Genomic DNA, 15,135 nt, shown 5'->3' with positions numbered 1-15,135 from the left:
TCGTCCAGCGGGTCAATTATACGAAGTATTTTTTAACTGCGTCCGCATTCACAGGGGACGGAAAATCCTCACCATCCATGGTCGTTAACAACAAGGCTCCACCAGAGAAGACCTTCTTGACCACGAACGGACCTTCATAATTCGGTGTCCATTTGCCCCTTCGATCGTTTTGAGGAGGAAGGATCCTTTTCAGCACCATATCACCCACGTGATACACCCGAGGTCGCACCTTTTTGTCAAAAGCACGCTTCATCCTTTGCTGGTATAACTGCCCATGACAAATGGCTGCTAGCCTCTTTTCTTCAATTAGGCTCAACTCTTCATACCGGGTCCTTACCCATTCAGCCTCTTGCAACTTCACGTCCATCAGGACTCTCAAAGAGGGAATCTGAACCTCAACAGGTAGTACAGCCTCCATCCCATATACCAACGAGAAAGGAGTTGCCCCAGTAGATGTGCGTACCGACGTTCGATACCCATGCAATGCAAACGGCAACATCTCATGCCAATCTTTGTAGGTTACCACCATTTTCTGCACAATCTTCTTTATATTCTTGTTGGCTGCCTCAACCGCCCCATTCATCTTCGGACGATAGGGAGAAGAATTGTGATGCTCAATCTTGAATTCCCGACACAGCTCTGCCATCATCTTATTATTCAAATTAGAACCATTATCAGTAATGATTCTCTCGGGAACCCCATATCTGCAAATGATGTCTCTCTTGAGAAATCTGGCTACAACCTGCTTCGTCACGTTCGTATAAGAGGCCGCTTCTACCCACTTGGTGAAGTAATCAATAGCCACTAATATGAACCGGTGCCCGTTCGAAGCCGTAGGCTCTATCTTTCCAATCATATCAATGCCCCACATAGCAAACGGCCATGGAGATGACATTAAGCTCAACGGATTTGGAGGCACGTGCACCTTGTCAGCATAAATCTGGCATTTATGACACTTCCGCACGTAGTTGAAACATTGGGCCTCCATCGTCATCCAATAGTAACCTGCTCTCAGCAGCTTCTTCACCATTGCATTCCCACTGGCATGGGTACCGAACGAACCTTCATGAACCTCTTTCATTACTTGGCTTGCCTCTGCATCATCAACACATCTGAGCAAGACCCAATCAAAATTCCGCTTGTACAAAACCCCATCCTTATTCAGGTAGAATACCATGGCTAACCTCCGCAGAGTCTTTCTATCTTTCTTAGATGCTCCCTCAGGATACTCTTGCGTCTCAAGATAGCGTTTGATATCGTAATACCACGGCTTCTCATCATCAGGCGCTGTATCAACAGCAAACACATAAGCCGGCCTATCCAGACGTCCCACTTCCACACTGGGGAATTGATTCCACCTCTGCACCTTAATCAAGGCAGCCAGAGTAGCCAAAGCATCTGCCAAAGGATTCTCCTCTCTAGGCACATGATGCATCTTCACCTTGGTGAAAAACGTCAACAATCTCCTCGTATAATCTCGATACGGAACCAAATGAGATTGATGCGTATACCATTTTCCGTTAACCTGATTTATCACCAGAGCTGAATCTCCATATATGACAAGGTTCTTGATTCTTAAATCAATCGCCTCTTCAATCCCCAATATACAAGCTTCATATTCAGCTACGTTGTTGGTACACTCAAATGTTAGCCGGGCAGCAAAAGGAATATGGGATCCTTTCGGCGTAACCAAAACAGCACCAACACCGCTTCCGTTCACGTTAACGGCCCCATCAAACATCAAAATCCATTCGGATTCAGGGTCAGGCCCCTCCTCCGGGATCGGTTCCTCACAATCTTTCGATTTGAGAAACATGATGTCCTCATCAGGGAATTCAAACTTCATTGGTTGATAATCATCAATGGGTTGCTGGGCGAGGTAATCAGACAATACACTCCCCTTAATCGCTTTCTGAGAGGTATACTGTATATCATATTCAGTCAAAATCATTTGCCACCTCGCAACCCGTCCGGTCAATGCTGGCTTCTCGAAAATGTACTTGATTGGATCCATCTTGGAAATCAACAAAGTGGTATGAACCAGCATGTACTGCCTTAGTCGGCGAGCAGCCCAGACCAAAGCACAGCAAGTTTTCTCGAGCAATGAATATCTTGTTTCACAGTCGGTAAACTTTTTGCTAAGGTAGTATATGGCATGCTCTTTTCGACCAGACTCGTCATGCTGTCCCAATACACACCCCATAGACCCCTCGAGGACTGTCAGGTACAAAATTAACGGTCTTCCCTCCACAGGAGGCATCAGAATCGGAGGCTCCTGCAAATATTCTTTTATCTTTTCAAATGCCGCTTGGCAATCATCGTTCCACCTGACCGTTTGATCTTTTCTTAACAATTTGAATATTGGTTCGCACGTGGCTGTTAGATGAGATATGAACCGTGAAATGTAGTTCAATCTACCTAAGAAACCACGAACCTCTTTCTCTGTTCTCGGTTCAGGCATTTCTTTTATTGCTTTTACTTTTGCAGGATCAACCTCGATTCCTTTCTCACTTACAATGAACCCCAGCAATTTACCGGACCGCACTCCGAACGTGCACTTATTCGGATTCAACCTCAGTCTGAATTGTCTCAGCCGGTCAAACAACTTGGCCAAATCTACCAAATGCCCCTCTTCTGTTTGGGACTTTGCTATCATGTCATCAACATAGCATTCAATTTCATGATGAATCATATCATGAAACAAAGTCACCATAGCTCTCTGATAAGTAGCACCGGCGTTCTTGAGACCGAATGGCATCACCTTGTAACAAAAGGTACCCCACGGTGTAATGAACGTTGTTTTCTCCATATCATCTGGCGACATTTTGATTTGATTATAGCCAGAAAAGCCATCCATGAAGGAAAACACCGAGAATTGAGCTGTATTATCTACCAACACGTCAATGTGAGGTAGCGGAAAATCATCCTTCGGACTAGCTCTGTTCAGATCTCGGTAGTCCACACACATTCTTACTTTCCCATCCTTCTTCGGGACTGGCACAATGTTCGCAACCCATGGCGGATAATTAGTGACAGCAAGGAAACCAGCATCCCACTGCTTCTGCACTTCCTCTTTAATTTTCATTGCCATGTCAGGTCGAGTTCTGCGCAACTTCTGCTTCACTGGAGGACAATCTGTTCTCAACGGTAGCTTGTGCACAACGATATCGGTATCCAACCCTGGCATATCTTGATAAGACCAGGCAAAGATATCGACATACTCTTTCAATAGCACCACCAATCTGCCCTTAACACTTTCCTCCAAAGCAGCCCCGATTTTCACTTCTCTCTTCTCCTCGTCGGTACCCAGGTTCACAACCTCAATCTGTTCCTCGTGTGGCTGAATCACCTTCTCCTCTTGTTTTAACAATCTGGCTAATTCCCCTGGCAGTTCACAATCTTCTTCGTCTTCTTCTTCAGCAAGATAGATTGGATTGTCGAAGTCATACAAGGGTGTAACAGGATTGTTATCAATGAGATCCGGAGAGGAATCGCATCTGCATGAATGTTGATTCATGCACTGCTTTAGAACCGGTGTGAGAAATCGAAAAAGAAAAATGAAAACATTGCCATTTTTATTTGTTTTTAATTTTTAAACTGCAAAAATAAATGAAAAACAGGGAACACCGCTTTTGACTAAAAAACATCCTTTTATTAATGATGCAAAATCTTACAAATTTATGAACATGAGGAGGCCCTTACAATGGACCATTACGTGTCGGGCAACACGTGTGGTTTGCATGCAAATAAGAAAGAAAACAAGAAAAATATTACTCTTCGAGGAGAGTGACCCGGATGATTTCTTCGGCCTTCCAGTTGTGGATTTCCATCCCTGGTGCGCACGGTGTTATCCATCGGTCCATATCACAGTCGCTGTCAGTATCTTCACCCATCATGCAGATGTGGTCTGGATCTAGCATTCCAGCACTGGTGAAAGTCACAGGCACACGACCCCCTCTGCTCGGCCCAGAGCCTCGGCTCGGCTTATATCCGACCCCGAATCGGTCCTTCTTCTCAGGGACCTCCATTATCCTGCCCCAGCCTGGAGCTTCTCCGCTTTTAACTACCTCAGCAGCCTGCTTGTACGAAGCGATGGATGGTTTCTCCTCTTCTTGCTTAGCAAACAGAGCATTCTCCACCTTGACGGTTTCAAATGCCTGACTAGGCGTTTCCCATATCTCTCCATCCATCTCCACATACTTAAACGAAGACAGGTGGCTGACAAAGATGTCCTCCTCTCCGCAAACAGTAACGACTTGGCCTCCCCAGACATACTTCAGCTTCTGGTGCAAAGTCGACGTAACTGCCCCCGCAGCATGAATCCATGGGCGACCCAACAAGCAACTGTAAGCTGGTTGGATGTCCATAACATAGAAGGTTGACTTAAACACCTCCGGGCCAATCTTCACTGGCAATTCCACCTCCCAAACACGGCCCGTTTTGACCCATCAAACGCCCGCACAATTAAATCAGTCGGGGTCAAAATCAGCCCATCACAGTTTAACTTTGCCAAGGCCTTCTTAGGCAACACATTCAACGAGGAACCGGTATCAACCAGCACATGCGAAAGCACGGCTCCTTTGCATTCCATCGCAATGTGCAAAGCCCGGTTGTGATTTCTCCCATCCACGGTCAAATCCATATCAGTAAAGCCCAACCCATGGCTGGCATGCACGTTGGATACGACCGTCTCCAATTGGTTAATTGTAATCTCTTGAGGAACATAGGCTTTCTTCAATATTTTCAACAAAGCCTCCCTATGCCCTTCTGAGCTCAGTAACAATGAAAGAATGGAGATTTTGGACGGAGTCTGCTGCAAATGATCCACCAACTTATACTCCGACTTCTTGATTATTCTCAGAAACTCTTCAGCTTCATCATTAAATTTGTTATCCGACCCCGCAGGCGCCGGTGTCATCACAGGAGTACTACCGTTATCTGCCACAGCTTTACCCTTTGCCCTGGCTAAAGCCTCGGCCTTTTCTTTTTTTCTCTTTTCTTCCTCTCCCCTCCTCAATGCATCTGGAGCAAACAATCTTCCACTGCGCGTGAAACCGCTGGGACCGGCATTATCCACCCTTAGCACGGTGGTCTCACTAGCAGTCTGTTCTTCAACCTTCTCACCGTTACAGTAGACCTCTCCCCCATAATTCCATGGCACGGCATCATCTTTGTCATATGGAATTGGCCCAGGTACCGTGATGGTAACTGGAGCCTCCTCCACCAGGTTAGACAAATCCACCGGATCATAGTATATAGTTATGGTGGAGACCTCTTCCTTCTTTCCTTCAGTCCTCTCGACCACAATCTCACCACCGTCCATCAGACCCTGGACATGCTTCCTCAGAAGCTCACAACCGTTCGTAGAAATAGTGCACTCAGCACACTCAAACCCACAGCCCGGGTAAACCCCATTCATCAGCAGTTGTCTTTTCAACTCAACCAAAGGCGTCTTCAACTGATCGACCTCAGACAGCCCCACTCTATCTTCCACAGAAATAGCGTTTACTCCCCTCTGACCATGCGCAGGCATGGGATTTGCATTTACGTTGGGAGAAGGCGCAAAGTTGATTGCTTTGGAATCCACTAGGTCCTGGACTACGTGCTTAAAAGCTTTGCAGTCCTCAACATTATGCCCGGGCGCACCCGAGTGGAATTCGCACTTAGCATTTTCATTGTAACTGGGCGGCCTCTGATCAGGTCTCAAAGGCGCCAGCGTCCTCAGTTGCACCAGCCCGAGATCCAGAAGCTTCTTCAACAGAAACGAATAAGTCACCGGAGGCCTGTCGAATTGTCTATCATTTGCTCTGCCCCTGACCTGGTATCCAGCCCTCTGGGGCCTCTGTTGGAACGGTTGTCTTTGTTGCTGCTGTTGTTGTTGCGGTTGTGCTGACTGAGACTCAGCAGGAATTGTTACTGCAGCATTGTGCTGGAAGTAACGGTCCCTACTGGGTCCGCGCTGTGTATAAACTGCACTGGTGTCTCCTTCCTTCTTTCTCTGACCGTTATTACCGAACGGTTTCTTCGTTCCTGAAGAAGACGCAGATGCACCACCCTGGATTTTACCCAGCTTCAACCAACTTTCGATTCTTTCTCCTGCCACCACAATGTCAGAGAAATTGGTGACAGGGCAACCCACCATTCTTTCTGCAAACGGCCCCTGCAGGGTCCCCATGAACAAATCGGACATCTCTCTGTCCACCAGAGGAGGTTGCACCCTTGCAGCCAGTTCTCTCCACCTCTGCGCATACTCCTTGAATCCTTCGTTATGCTTTTGAGACATACCCTGCAGCTGGGTACGACTCGGAGCCATATCAGCATTAAATTGGTATTGCTTAAAGAAAGCATCTCCCAAATCTTGCCAGCTTTTGATATCGGACGATCTCAACTTGGTGTACCATTCCAAGGAGCCTCCAGACAGGCTATCCTGGAAAAAGTACATCCACAGTTTTTGATCCGCGGTGTATGCCGAGATTTTGCGGACAAATGCCTGGAGATGAGTTTCCGGGCAAGAACTGCCATTGTATTTGTCGAACGCAGGCGCCTTGAACTTCTGAGGAATGACAATCCCCTCCACCAGCCCCATGTTGGACATATTTACCACCCCAGGCGTGGCATAGCTCTCCAGCACTTTGATTTTCTCAGCCAGCAGCTGGATTTCCTTATTCTGAGGAGGAATGTCGTAAGGCACAAAAGGCTCATTTCGCATAGAGAACTGGTCAGCCTCTCTATCTTCCTCCTGATCTTCGTCAAACCCATAAAACGGAGGCACAAAGTTGTCTTTCATATTCTGACTAGGCCCAGGTTGACCAGCAGCACCAGCATTATTCACCAGACCAACTGTTGTCCTCTTTCCACCATCACGAGATCCCTGCCCCTGGTTGGAGACTCCATCCAGGTTGACCCCACTGTTCTGAGCAGAAACCCGCTCGAGTTTCTCAACTTTATCTGCGAGAGCCTTCTGACCAATGGCAAAACCTTGCATTATATTGATCAGTTCGGTCATTTTCTCCTTCAATTCCAGCATATCAGCACTGGGAAACTCCATGAGTCTGGGAGTGTTTCTTCTTGTGTAATATCGGTGAGGGCGAGTTGAGTGCAGGGGTACTACTCTTCGAGCGCGAGCAATGGTTCCTGTTTACAAACAAGCACGTTAGTAATAGTCACCTGCAAAATAAAACACAAGTTATCATGATTAATGCATGTATGCAGTGCCTATCCATATGAAGGACACTTTGTCTCTCGACCCTGGCATCATCGAGACAAATAATAAGCCGGCATTAACATTCTGATTAGCAGTGTTTGATTTTGTTGTGCAGATCGGAGATATGTGATTTAGCAAGAATACCCCCAACCATGTGTGTGCTTGTGTAAGTGCATACGGTAAAGCAAATAAAGCTTGAAAACCAATCACTGAATGAAAATCACCATCACATAGCAAAAGTGCACAATCAGTGCAGTAGTCATACATCAACCAGATAAGGTCAGATACAATCCTCAAGAATAGGAAAGAAATACAGACAAGTGAATTCCGTCAACAAGCCTGACGGTAATTCACAACGAAAGAAAGATCTAACTGGATGAGGGTCCCGCAGATGGCCCTATCTCGCCCTCCATCCTCGCGAACTCTGCGGCGAACCTGAGCTCTATGTTCTCCTGCTGTAGTCTTCCAACTTCCTTCTGATGAATCTTCATCTGTCTGAAGTAGTGGTCTCTCTCTGCCATGTAATGATCTCTCTCGGTCCTGATCTTTGCTTTCTCCGCCGCCTCCACTCTGCAGCGAGGACTCTGGCTCTCTCATCCCTCTGATCCCTGACTAGGATTTGCCTCCTCTTCTCATCTTCAATCACCTTTGATGCTCTGAACAGCTTCTCCTTTGTGATGTCATGCTCCCGGTTGGACGATGCTAAAGCTTGGCTGATCTTCCCATAATAGGCTGTATCCATCTCAAATCGCTTGGTCTCCAAAGCATGCCGCTTATCCTGATCTTCCATCTTCGCTTTGAGCTCCTGATTAGCTCTCTGAACCCGAGCAACACTCATCTCCAATTCCGTCTTCTCTGCAAGTAGCTGGTCTCGTTCCCGCTTCATCTCTAAGAACTCATCCATACTAACAGTAGAAGGAGTCTCCTCAACCAACGGATACCACGGATCGACCATAGGAAATGGTAGACAAGTAAGCTCCACTCTCTTTCTGAGCCAATCATCGAACGGAGGAAAAGATCTGTTGTTAGCTCTACCCCAGGAAGCCTTGCCCTTCCTCTGAATGCTGCGCCATGCATCGGATACCTGCTTTACCCTATCCTGGTTACCCTCAACCGGGAAGTACACAGATTCCTGAATCTCACTCTTGTACGGTGGAAGCTCCATAGCGAATCCCATTTGCCTCTTAAGAAGTGTCGGGTTGTAATTGATGCAACCCTGAACCCCTATAAGCGGCACATTAGGAAAACCCCTGCAACTGCAGATAAAGTCCTGTCCAACTCCACTACTGTGAGTCCAATCTATGTCCTTAGCCCTCAAGCCCATCAGTTTGGTCGCCCAAGTAACATTCTGGCCCAGAAGAACAAAAGCACCCTTGGATGGTAAGTAACCCATAAACCACTTGACCAATAACTGCGCGCAGCATCGAATCAAACCCCCACGCCTCTTCTCATTCCGGTTATGAACCGAATAATAGACATCTCCAATCAATGTAGGGATAGGATTCCTTCGAATAAACAGGCGGATGGCATTGATATCCACAAAGTTCTTCTGGTTGGGAAACAAAATGATCCCATAAATGCTCGCCGCAACCAGAGCACAGACAGCTTCCCAATTCCCCAATTCTGACTGCTCTTTAGCCTTAGCCTCTAGGAAACTCAGATGAAAACCAGGCAGCTTACCCTTCTCCTTCAGATTACTCTTCACTTCCTCTGGACTCAGATAGAAAGCACGGGAAATCCCACCAATATCAGGTTCTTCCTTAGTAACCCGGAAAGGAACTTGATCCCTGATCTGGATATTCAAAATATCAGCATAATCTTCCAACATCGGCCCTAGCACGTAATCTGGGAAGACGAAACATCTCAGCTCGGGATCGTAAAACTGAAGTAGAGTATGGATGGCGCTCCTGTCTCTGTCCATGAGCCTGAAAACCATCTTCAGAATACCCCCATACACCGCACGAAACAACCCCACATGGTCAGGAGTGATCAACGCTATCATATCCTTCAACACACTGATATCCGGGTCAAAGAAATTGTAAGCAACATCATCCTTCAAGCCGGGTCTTCTCATCTCTGAATAGAAAGTCTCTCAGCCAAGATCTCGATCCAAAGGGTCCCTGCATATGGGTAAACATGTGTTAGAGGTAATTAATGCAAGATGCAATGATGCTGATGAATGAATGCAATGCGTTGCCATCCTCCAAGCCATCTGGTCATCTGCACTGAATCTGGGCTCTGAACTGATCATAACCATCTGAGGAATACACAATCACAATTCTGACCCACGGGTTCCGAAATAAACGGAAGACAGATACATCATCATCACCACTGGTCTCTGATCAGACACACCATCACCATCTGAATCGGCCCAGGGAATCCGAAATAAACGGGTCCCCACTGATAAATATCTCGGCCCGGGGAATCCGAAATAAACGGATCCCCACTGATAAATCACGGACAGCACTCCGGCGTCACGGCAACAAATAACCATAAATCCGACTCATAAATATGTCTCTGAATCACAGCTCAAAAAGTCACCATCTGATTATGCATCTGAACAAATCAACCTCCCCTCACAGGTTAATTCTAAACAGGTCATCCTAAGGCGGATAATAGTCTCAACGATCGGGCGGAGATACTCAATGGGTTTGCCCTTGCGGGTGTGCCATTGTAGCTCCCTTAAGATCGTCTAAACCAAAGATCCGGGAAATGATCGGTCATCAGAGTCAACAGCCCAAAAGAGATAACCCAACCAAAGTGGAGAACCCCACTGGAAGAGCACTTCTCAGATGAACCTCGTCCGACTTGTGGTATGTCACGTCGCAACAATATGCCCAACCGACACATGAGCGACATGAGACCACGCTAATCCTAGGTGTACACTCGGGCCTGGGTTTTAGCCCCACTCAGAACACCCACCCCACACAACAAACCACCTGCAGAGGACAGCAACAACATGATAGTATGATGCATGCAAACATTTAATGCAAGTATATAAACAATGGTTAGTATAATAAATGCAATAAATAAACAATACAAGCAACCAAACCTATACTAAAGCGCTAGGAGAGACTCGCTTAGGGACCATGGACCAGCATAGGTCAACATGCTCAAATCCCCAGCAGAGTCGCCAGCTGTCGCATCCTGCGAAAAATCAACCGGCGAGCCTAAAAATAAAAACACACAGAGCCGCCACTAAACGTTATTTATCCCAAGATAGGGAAAGGAAACGCTCAGAGAAACCTGGAAAGACATGGTCTCGCGACCAGAGAGAAAAGGTTCGGGAGTCGGTTACGCGAGGGGAAGGTATTAGCACCCCTCACGTCCGTCGTACTCGACGGGATCCACGCTCTAGAAAGATAAGGTTGCTATAAACATACATCACACACACACGCTACCGGATCACACAGGTGGGGTTAAGAAGAAGGGGCTCGGTAAGGTATCGCACCTTATGCCTACATATCTTGTCTGGAACAAGAATCAGAGCCACTGTAGTTCGGCTTACGCCCGCCGAACAACACAAAACAACAAAACAAACAAGGGTGGCAAACATGGAGCCCGACAACCACTGGATGGAATTACGTCGGCATCCGAACCAAAACACACTCAAAAGGGCAAACATGGAGCTCGACAGCCAATCCTGGGCTTACGTCGGCATCCGAACCCAAACATACATAATCAGATAACAAGTAAACACACGCAAAAAAGAAAAAGGTTGCCCGGAGTGGTCTCGCACGACCACCTGCCTACATACCTCGTCTGGCACGAGGATCAGGGCGATGTAGTTCCCCTGAAAGGGACTAAATTGCTAACCAGAAACCGGGGAAAGATACACAACTAGGGAGCTGAGACTCGAGCCTAATGTTGTCATGCATCGTTAACCCTAAGTTCGGTTTTCTATCCTACTTGCATAAGCAAACTAACCTAACCAGGAAAGAAGCTAGCACACAAGCATACAATCATATATCAACATTAAATGAGAACAGGCATCTCAAACAACATGTCAATCAAATAATCACAAAACACCCACTATAACCAAACAAGAGGCTCAATCAACGGGGTTTGACCGCCGAAGCGAGTCGTCTGTACAGGCTGGTTTTGCTCTTAACCTTGCCATTACGAGGCTAAGGTGAAGCAGATGAAGAGGTGAAGTGAGGATCAGACCTCACAGCTCATATCCCTAACCAGGGGGAGCTGACAAATGAGCATGGGTCCAGAATGGGGGAACCCTTCTATACTCGATGACTCTGACTCAATGTGCACTGCACAGGATCTTGGGCTTTTGATCTCAATGCTACAACCATGTAATGGGAGCAAGGAGAAGACTCACTGAATAGTGGGGGACAGGTTGCTTGTCCCTACCTTCCACCAATTGCCTTACTTGAAGGACTTTTCCTGCTTGGGCTTAAAAATAAACAAACACAATCATTGCCTCTTAAGGAGGACTTCAGACATTTATTTGCCCGGCCCGGTAGCAGCCGGGTCTCCAGACTACATGAAGTCAAGAAGACCTACCTCAATGCAAGTTGCTTAAGCAACGCAAAGCAAAAGTTCGCAAGGAATTGAGCAACTAAAGGTACCTGTACAAAAGTCAAACAGAATCAGCATCTACTTTCACAAACAGACAACAATATAATGATCAATTAACCAAGTACAATTATACACATAATGAGGTGCATAGCACAAGGCTCACATGAACCAACATCCTACAAAACAAATACATTAGTCATATGTGTCAAGTAACACAATCCATAATGTGGAGCAAATCTCCTTAATCATTATCTTTAACCTGAAAAGGTACAATCACACTCAAAGGTAAGTACTATGACCACTAGGACTAGCCTAGGGTCAAAAAGATGGAAAAATCCTAAAACAGCAGCCAATTCATGATGAAAACCAAGTAATATCAAATACAAAGGGATCCCAATTGGTCCCATATTCAAACTATGTTCCTATTTTAAATTATGCAACCTAGAAGGCAAATGAAGCAATGTTGAGTCTCATACAAACAACCAGCAAGATCATATCCAACCACATGTCAAAAAGGATCCAAAAAATCCACAAAAATTCTATCCTAACCAGAAGGCATTCAACAAGCCACATATTAAATTTCAAATCATTTGAACTAGTAGATCAATGGGAATTAATTAAACATGGTACAGCATGCAAAAACTACATCAAATGAAGTCCAAATTATGCACCAACTTCAATTAGATGGTAAACAGCAATGGTGCATCATAAATCAGTAGGACCAAAGCCAAAAGCTACATTAATGTGTCAGGAATTATGCTATCAATTTTCATGTCCATTGGATTAATTATGAGGATATGGTAACATAAATGCTAAAGGTTATACCTATGGAACTCTAATATGCTAGGCAGCAAGAAAAAATATGAATCAAATCGAAAATGGATTGTAAAAATCCACAAAAATTATCAGTGATAGCTAACATGTTAAACAAGCTTCACGCAAAAAATTAGGGCCATTGGCCAATGGGAAGCATGGTAATCAATTTGGTGAATTCAGCATACCAAACTATGTCACATATATACATGTCCAACTTCAATAATTCATATATAATAGACCATAGGCTAAAAATTCCCAAACCTATGTCAAAAAATCCAGAAGGATGTCTAGAAGCCATGTTTCAATTTTCAATTAATTTGGATGGAGTATGTGGATTGTAGAATTAAAATGGTAATGTGTATGAAAATATGTACATGAAAAGGACCTCTATGTCAATTCTAAAAATTCCCAAGCACCTATATTTTTTTATTTTTTATAAAATAGTAGAGAAAGAAACAAAACTAACAAAAAAATTGTTATATTCTTTTGATTATTTTTGAGCCATTTATGAATTTTTTAAGATTTTAAATAATTATTTAATGATTATTTCGAATTAATATGATTTATTTGGATTTTATTGAATTAATTAACGAAGCAGTGAGTTAGGGCCAAAACGGCGCCGTTGCAGTAAGTTAGAATGGATGGCTGAGATCACGCCTGGGCGCAAAAACACAAGATCGAAAGGCAACTGGAAACGAAGCGGATCAAAGCGAAGCATTTTCCAGAAATTGATGAAGTTCATCACTGTTCTTGAAGTTCTTCATCGCGAACGCAGGTTTTGCGCGAATCTTGATGGAAATCGATGAGAAGCACATCGTTGGAACCGGCTTTGAACCGCGATCACGAATATGGGATCGAATATGTTCGGAAATTCAAGAGGAGGACGAATCGATGGAAAAAGCGATCGCGACGAAAACCTAAATTTCACAATAATTCATACAATTTCCAGCAATTCTACAATCCAATACTTGATATACAATCTATACACATCAATCTACGATATACCTAGCTCAATTTAATCTATCTGTGAAGTTTGATTCCCAACCTTTTCTTGATGACAGTTGCGATGCCGTTGCGATTTCCAGCTCCGGTGATGCGAAACAGATGAAGGAGTCGGTGTTGGAAGGTGCGTAGAATGATTCTAGGAGCTCGAAGATGCTTAGATGATCAAGAATCAACAACTGTCATGGACGTTCAAGGCTTCGTAACAGTTGGAATCGGTTGCGGTTTTGCTCCAGCTTTCATCAACAGAGGCTCAACAGTACCTGCAATTTTTCAATCCACAGAGAAATTTCCAAAGAACTTGATAGGATTTGTCAAAATGAGCAAAAGGATTTGTGGAAAATTTTGAGAAAAGAGAGAATGTGAGAGTGTGATTTTTTCAGTTATGATTTTCTGTTTGAGTTGAAAAATGATTGTGAGAACCAAGTTGAGAATTGTGAGAGAGTGATTATGCCGAGAGAGATGGTGAGAGTGAGTGTGGAGAAATTGTGCAGAAAAATGATTTTCTGTTAGAGTTGAAAATTGTGAGATTGTGATTAGATTAGGGTGATTGGCCGAAAAAGCCCTTCCAAATGTGATTATGCAGTTGTAGTTAGAGTCTATTTCTGTTGGGAATTAATTATATATCATCTCTTAATCCCAGTCTAAACATAATTAAGCAAATGAATTAAATGGAAAAAATGGTTTATGGTGAAGTTTGGATTCGAGCTCTTCAATGCCTTGAAGCATGACAGCATAAAATGGATATTGAAAACCAGCTCAAAATAGCATTTGGAAGCTGTTGGTATAAGCCTTGTTCCCAAATTCTCAATATTTCCAAAAATGACCATTTTGCCCTTCCTTCCAAATAGTTCACTTCAAAAATGGCATTTTGCATTGAGCCCTTTCCAAAAAATCCAAATATGCAACTTTGAAGTACACATTAAATGGAGTTTGTGCATATAAAGAACTTGCATTTTGGATAAACCATGTGGTAGTTATGCCCTCCCGATTACGGGTATTTCTGAAATTCACTGAGCCATATCTTGCAAACCGTACATTGGATTTTCAAGTTCTTGGACTTTTTGGAAAGGTGAGAACAAGATCTACATCTGTCATGTTGAACAATTTTTCATTTGAAGCTTCCTTGGACTTCTGTTTTTGAGGTCAAAAACTTTCCACTTTTGGAAACTTCAGTTACAAGTCACTTGCTATTTTTGGCAGTGTTTGTCCTGACCTGATTTTCTTCAATTTTAAGCTTTGAGATGTCATTTAACACTTGTTCCAACATGAATGCAGTGTGTCTAACTCATTTCCACCTCCAAATTCACCAGATCATGTACAGTTGACCACAGTTGACTTTTCAACTGACAGATGAATCAGGCAATGCACAGATCAATTTGAACCCCAATCTCCAACTGAAATGGCTCAAGGGTGAAACCCTAGCCTCAATAATCACCATATAATCACAAAATGATCCTCATCTTCTTCAGAAACCTCATCTCCTGATCCAGCCCTGATTGGCCCAATGCAACTGATTAGGGTTGACCAGTGGTCAAAACCCTAATCTCAAGGAATCTTCTTCAATCTTCTGATGACAT

General features: G+C 44.4%; 1 protein-coding gene across 1 annotated transcript in view; it reads right to left on the bottom strand.

Annotated features, from left to right (window-relative positions):
* LOC127129543 (uncharacterized) overlaps positions 1–12,315 on the bottom strand; it is a 34,954-nt gene extending 22,639 nt beyond the window's left edge. Inside the window, exons 1-2 of the mRNA XM_051058699.1 lie at positions 11,723–12,315; positions 7,774–9,324 (exon numbers count right to left, since the gene is read on the bottom strand). Coding sequence (XP_050914656.1) covers positions 7,774–9,278 — 1,505 coding nt within the window. The 5' untranslated portion in view covers positions 9,279–9,324; positions 11,723–12,315. The remainder of the gene's footprint in view (positions 1–7,773; positions 9,325–11,722) is intronic.
* Positions 12,316–15,135: the final 2,820 nt, after the last annotated feature.

This window comes from Lathyrus oleraceus, chromosome 3 (assembly GCF_024323335.1).
Source record: "Lathyrus oleraceus cultivar Zhongwan6 chromosome 3, CAAS_Psat_ZW6_1.0, whole genome shotgun sequence".
Classification (NCBI taxonomy): Eukaryota; Viridiplantae; Streptophyta; class Magnoliopsida; order Fabales; family Fabaceae; genus Lathyrus; species Lathyrus oleraceus.
This window is presented reverse-complemented; position numbering and strand designations above follow the sequence as displayed.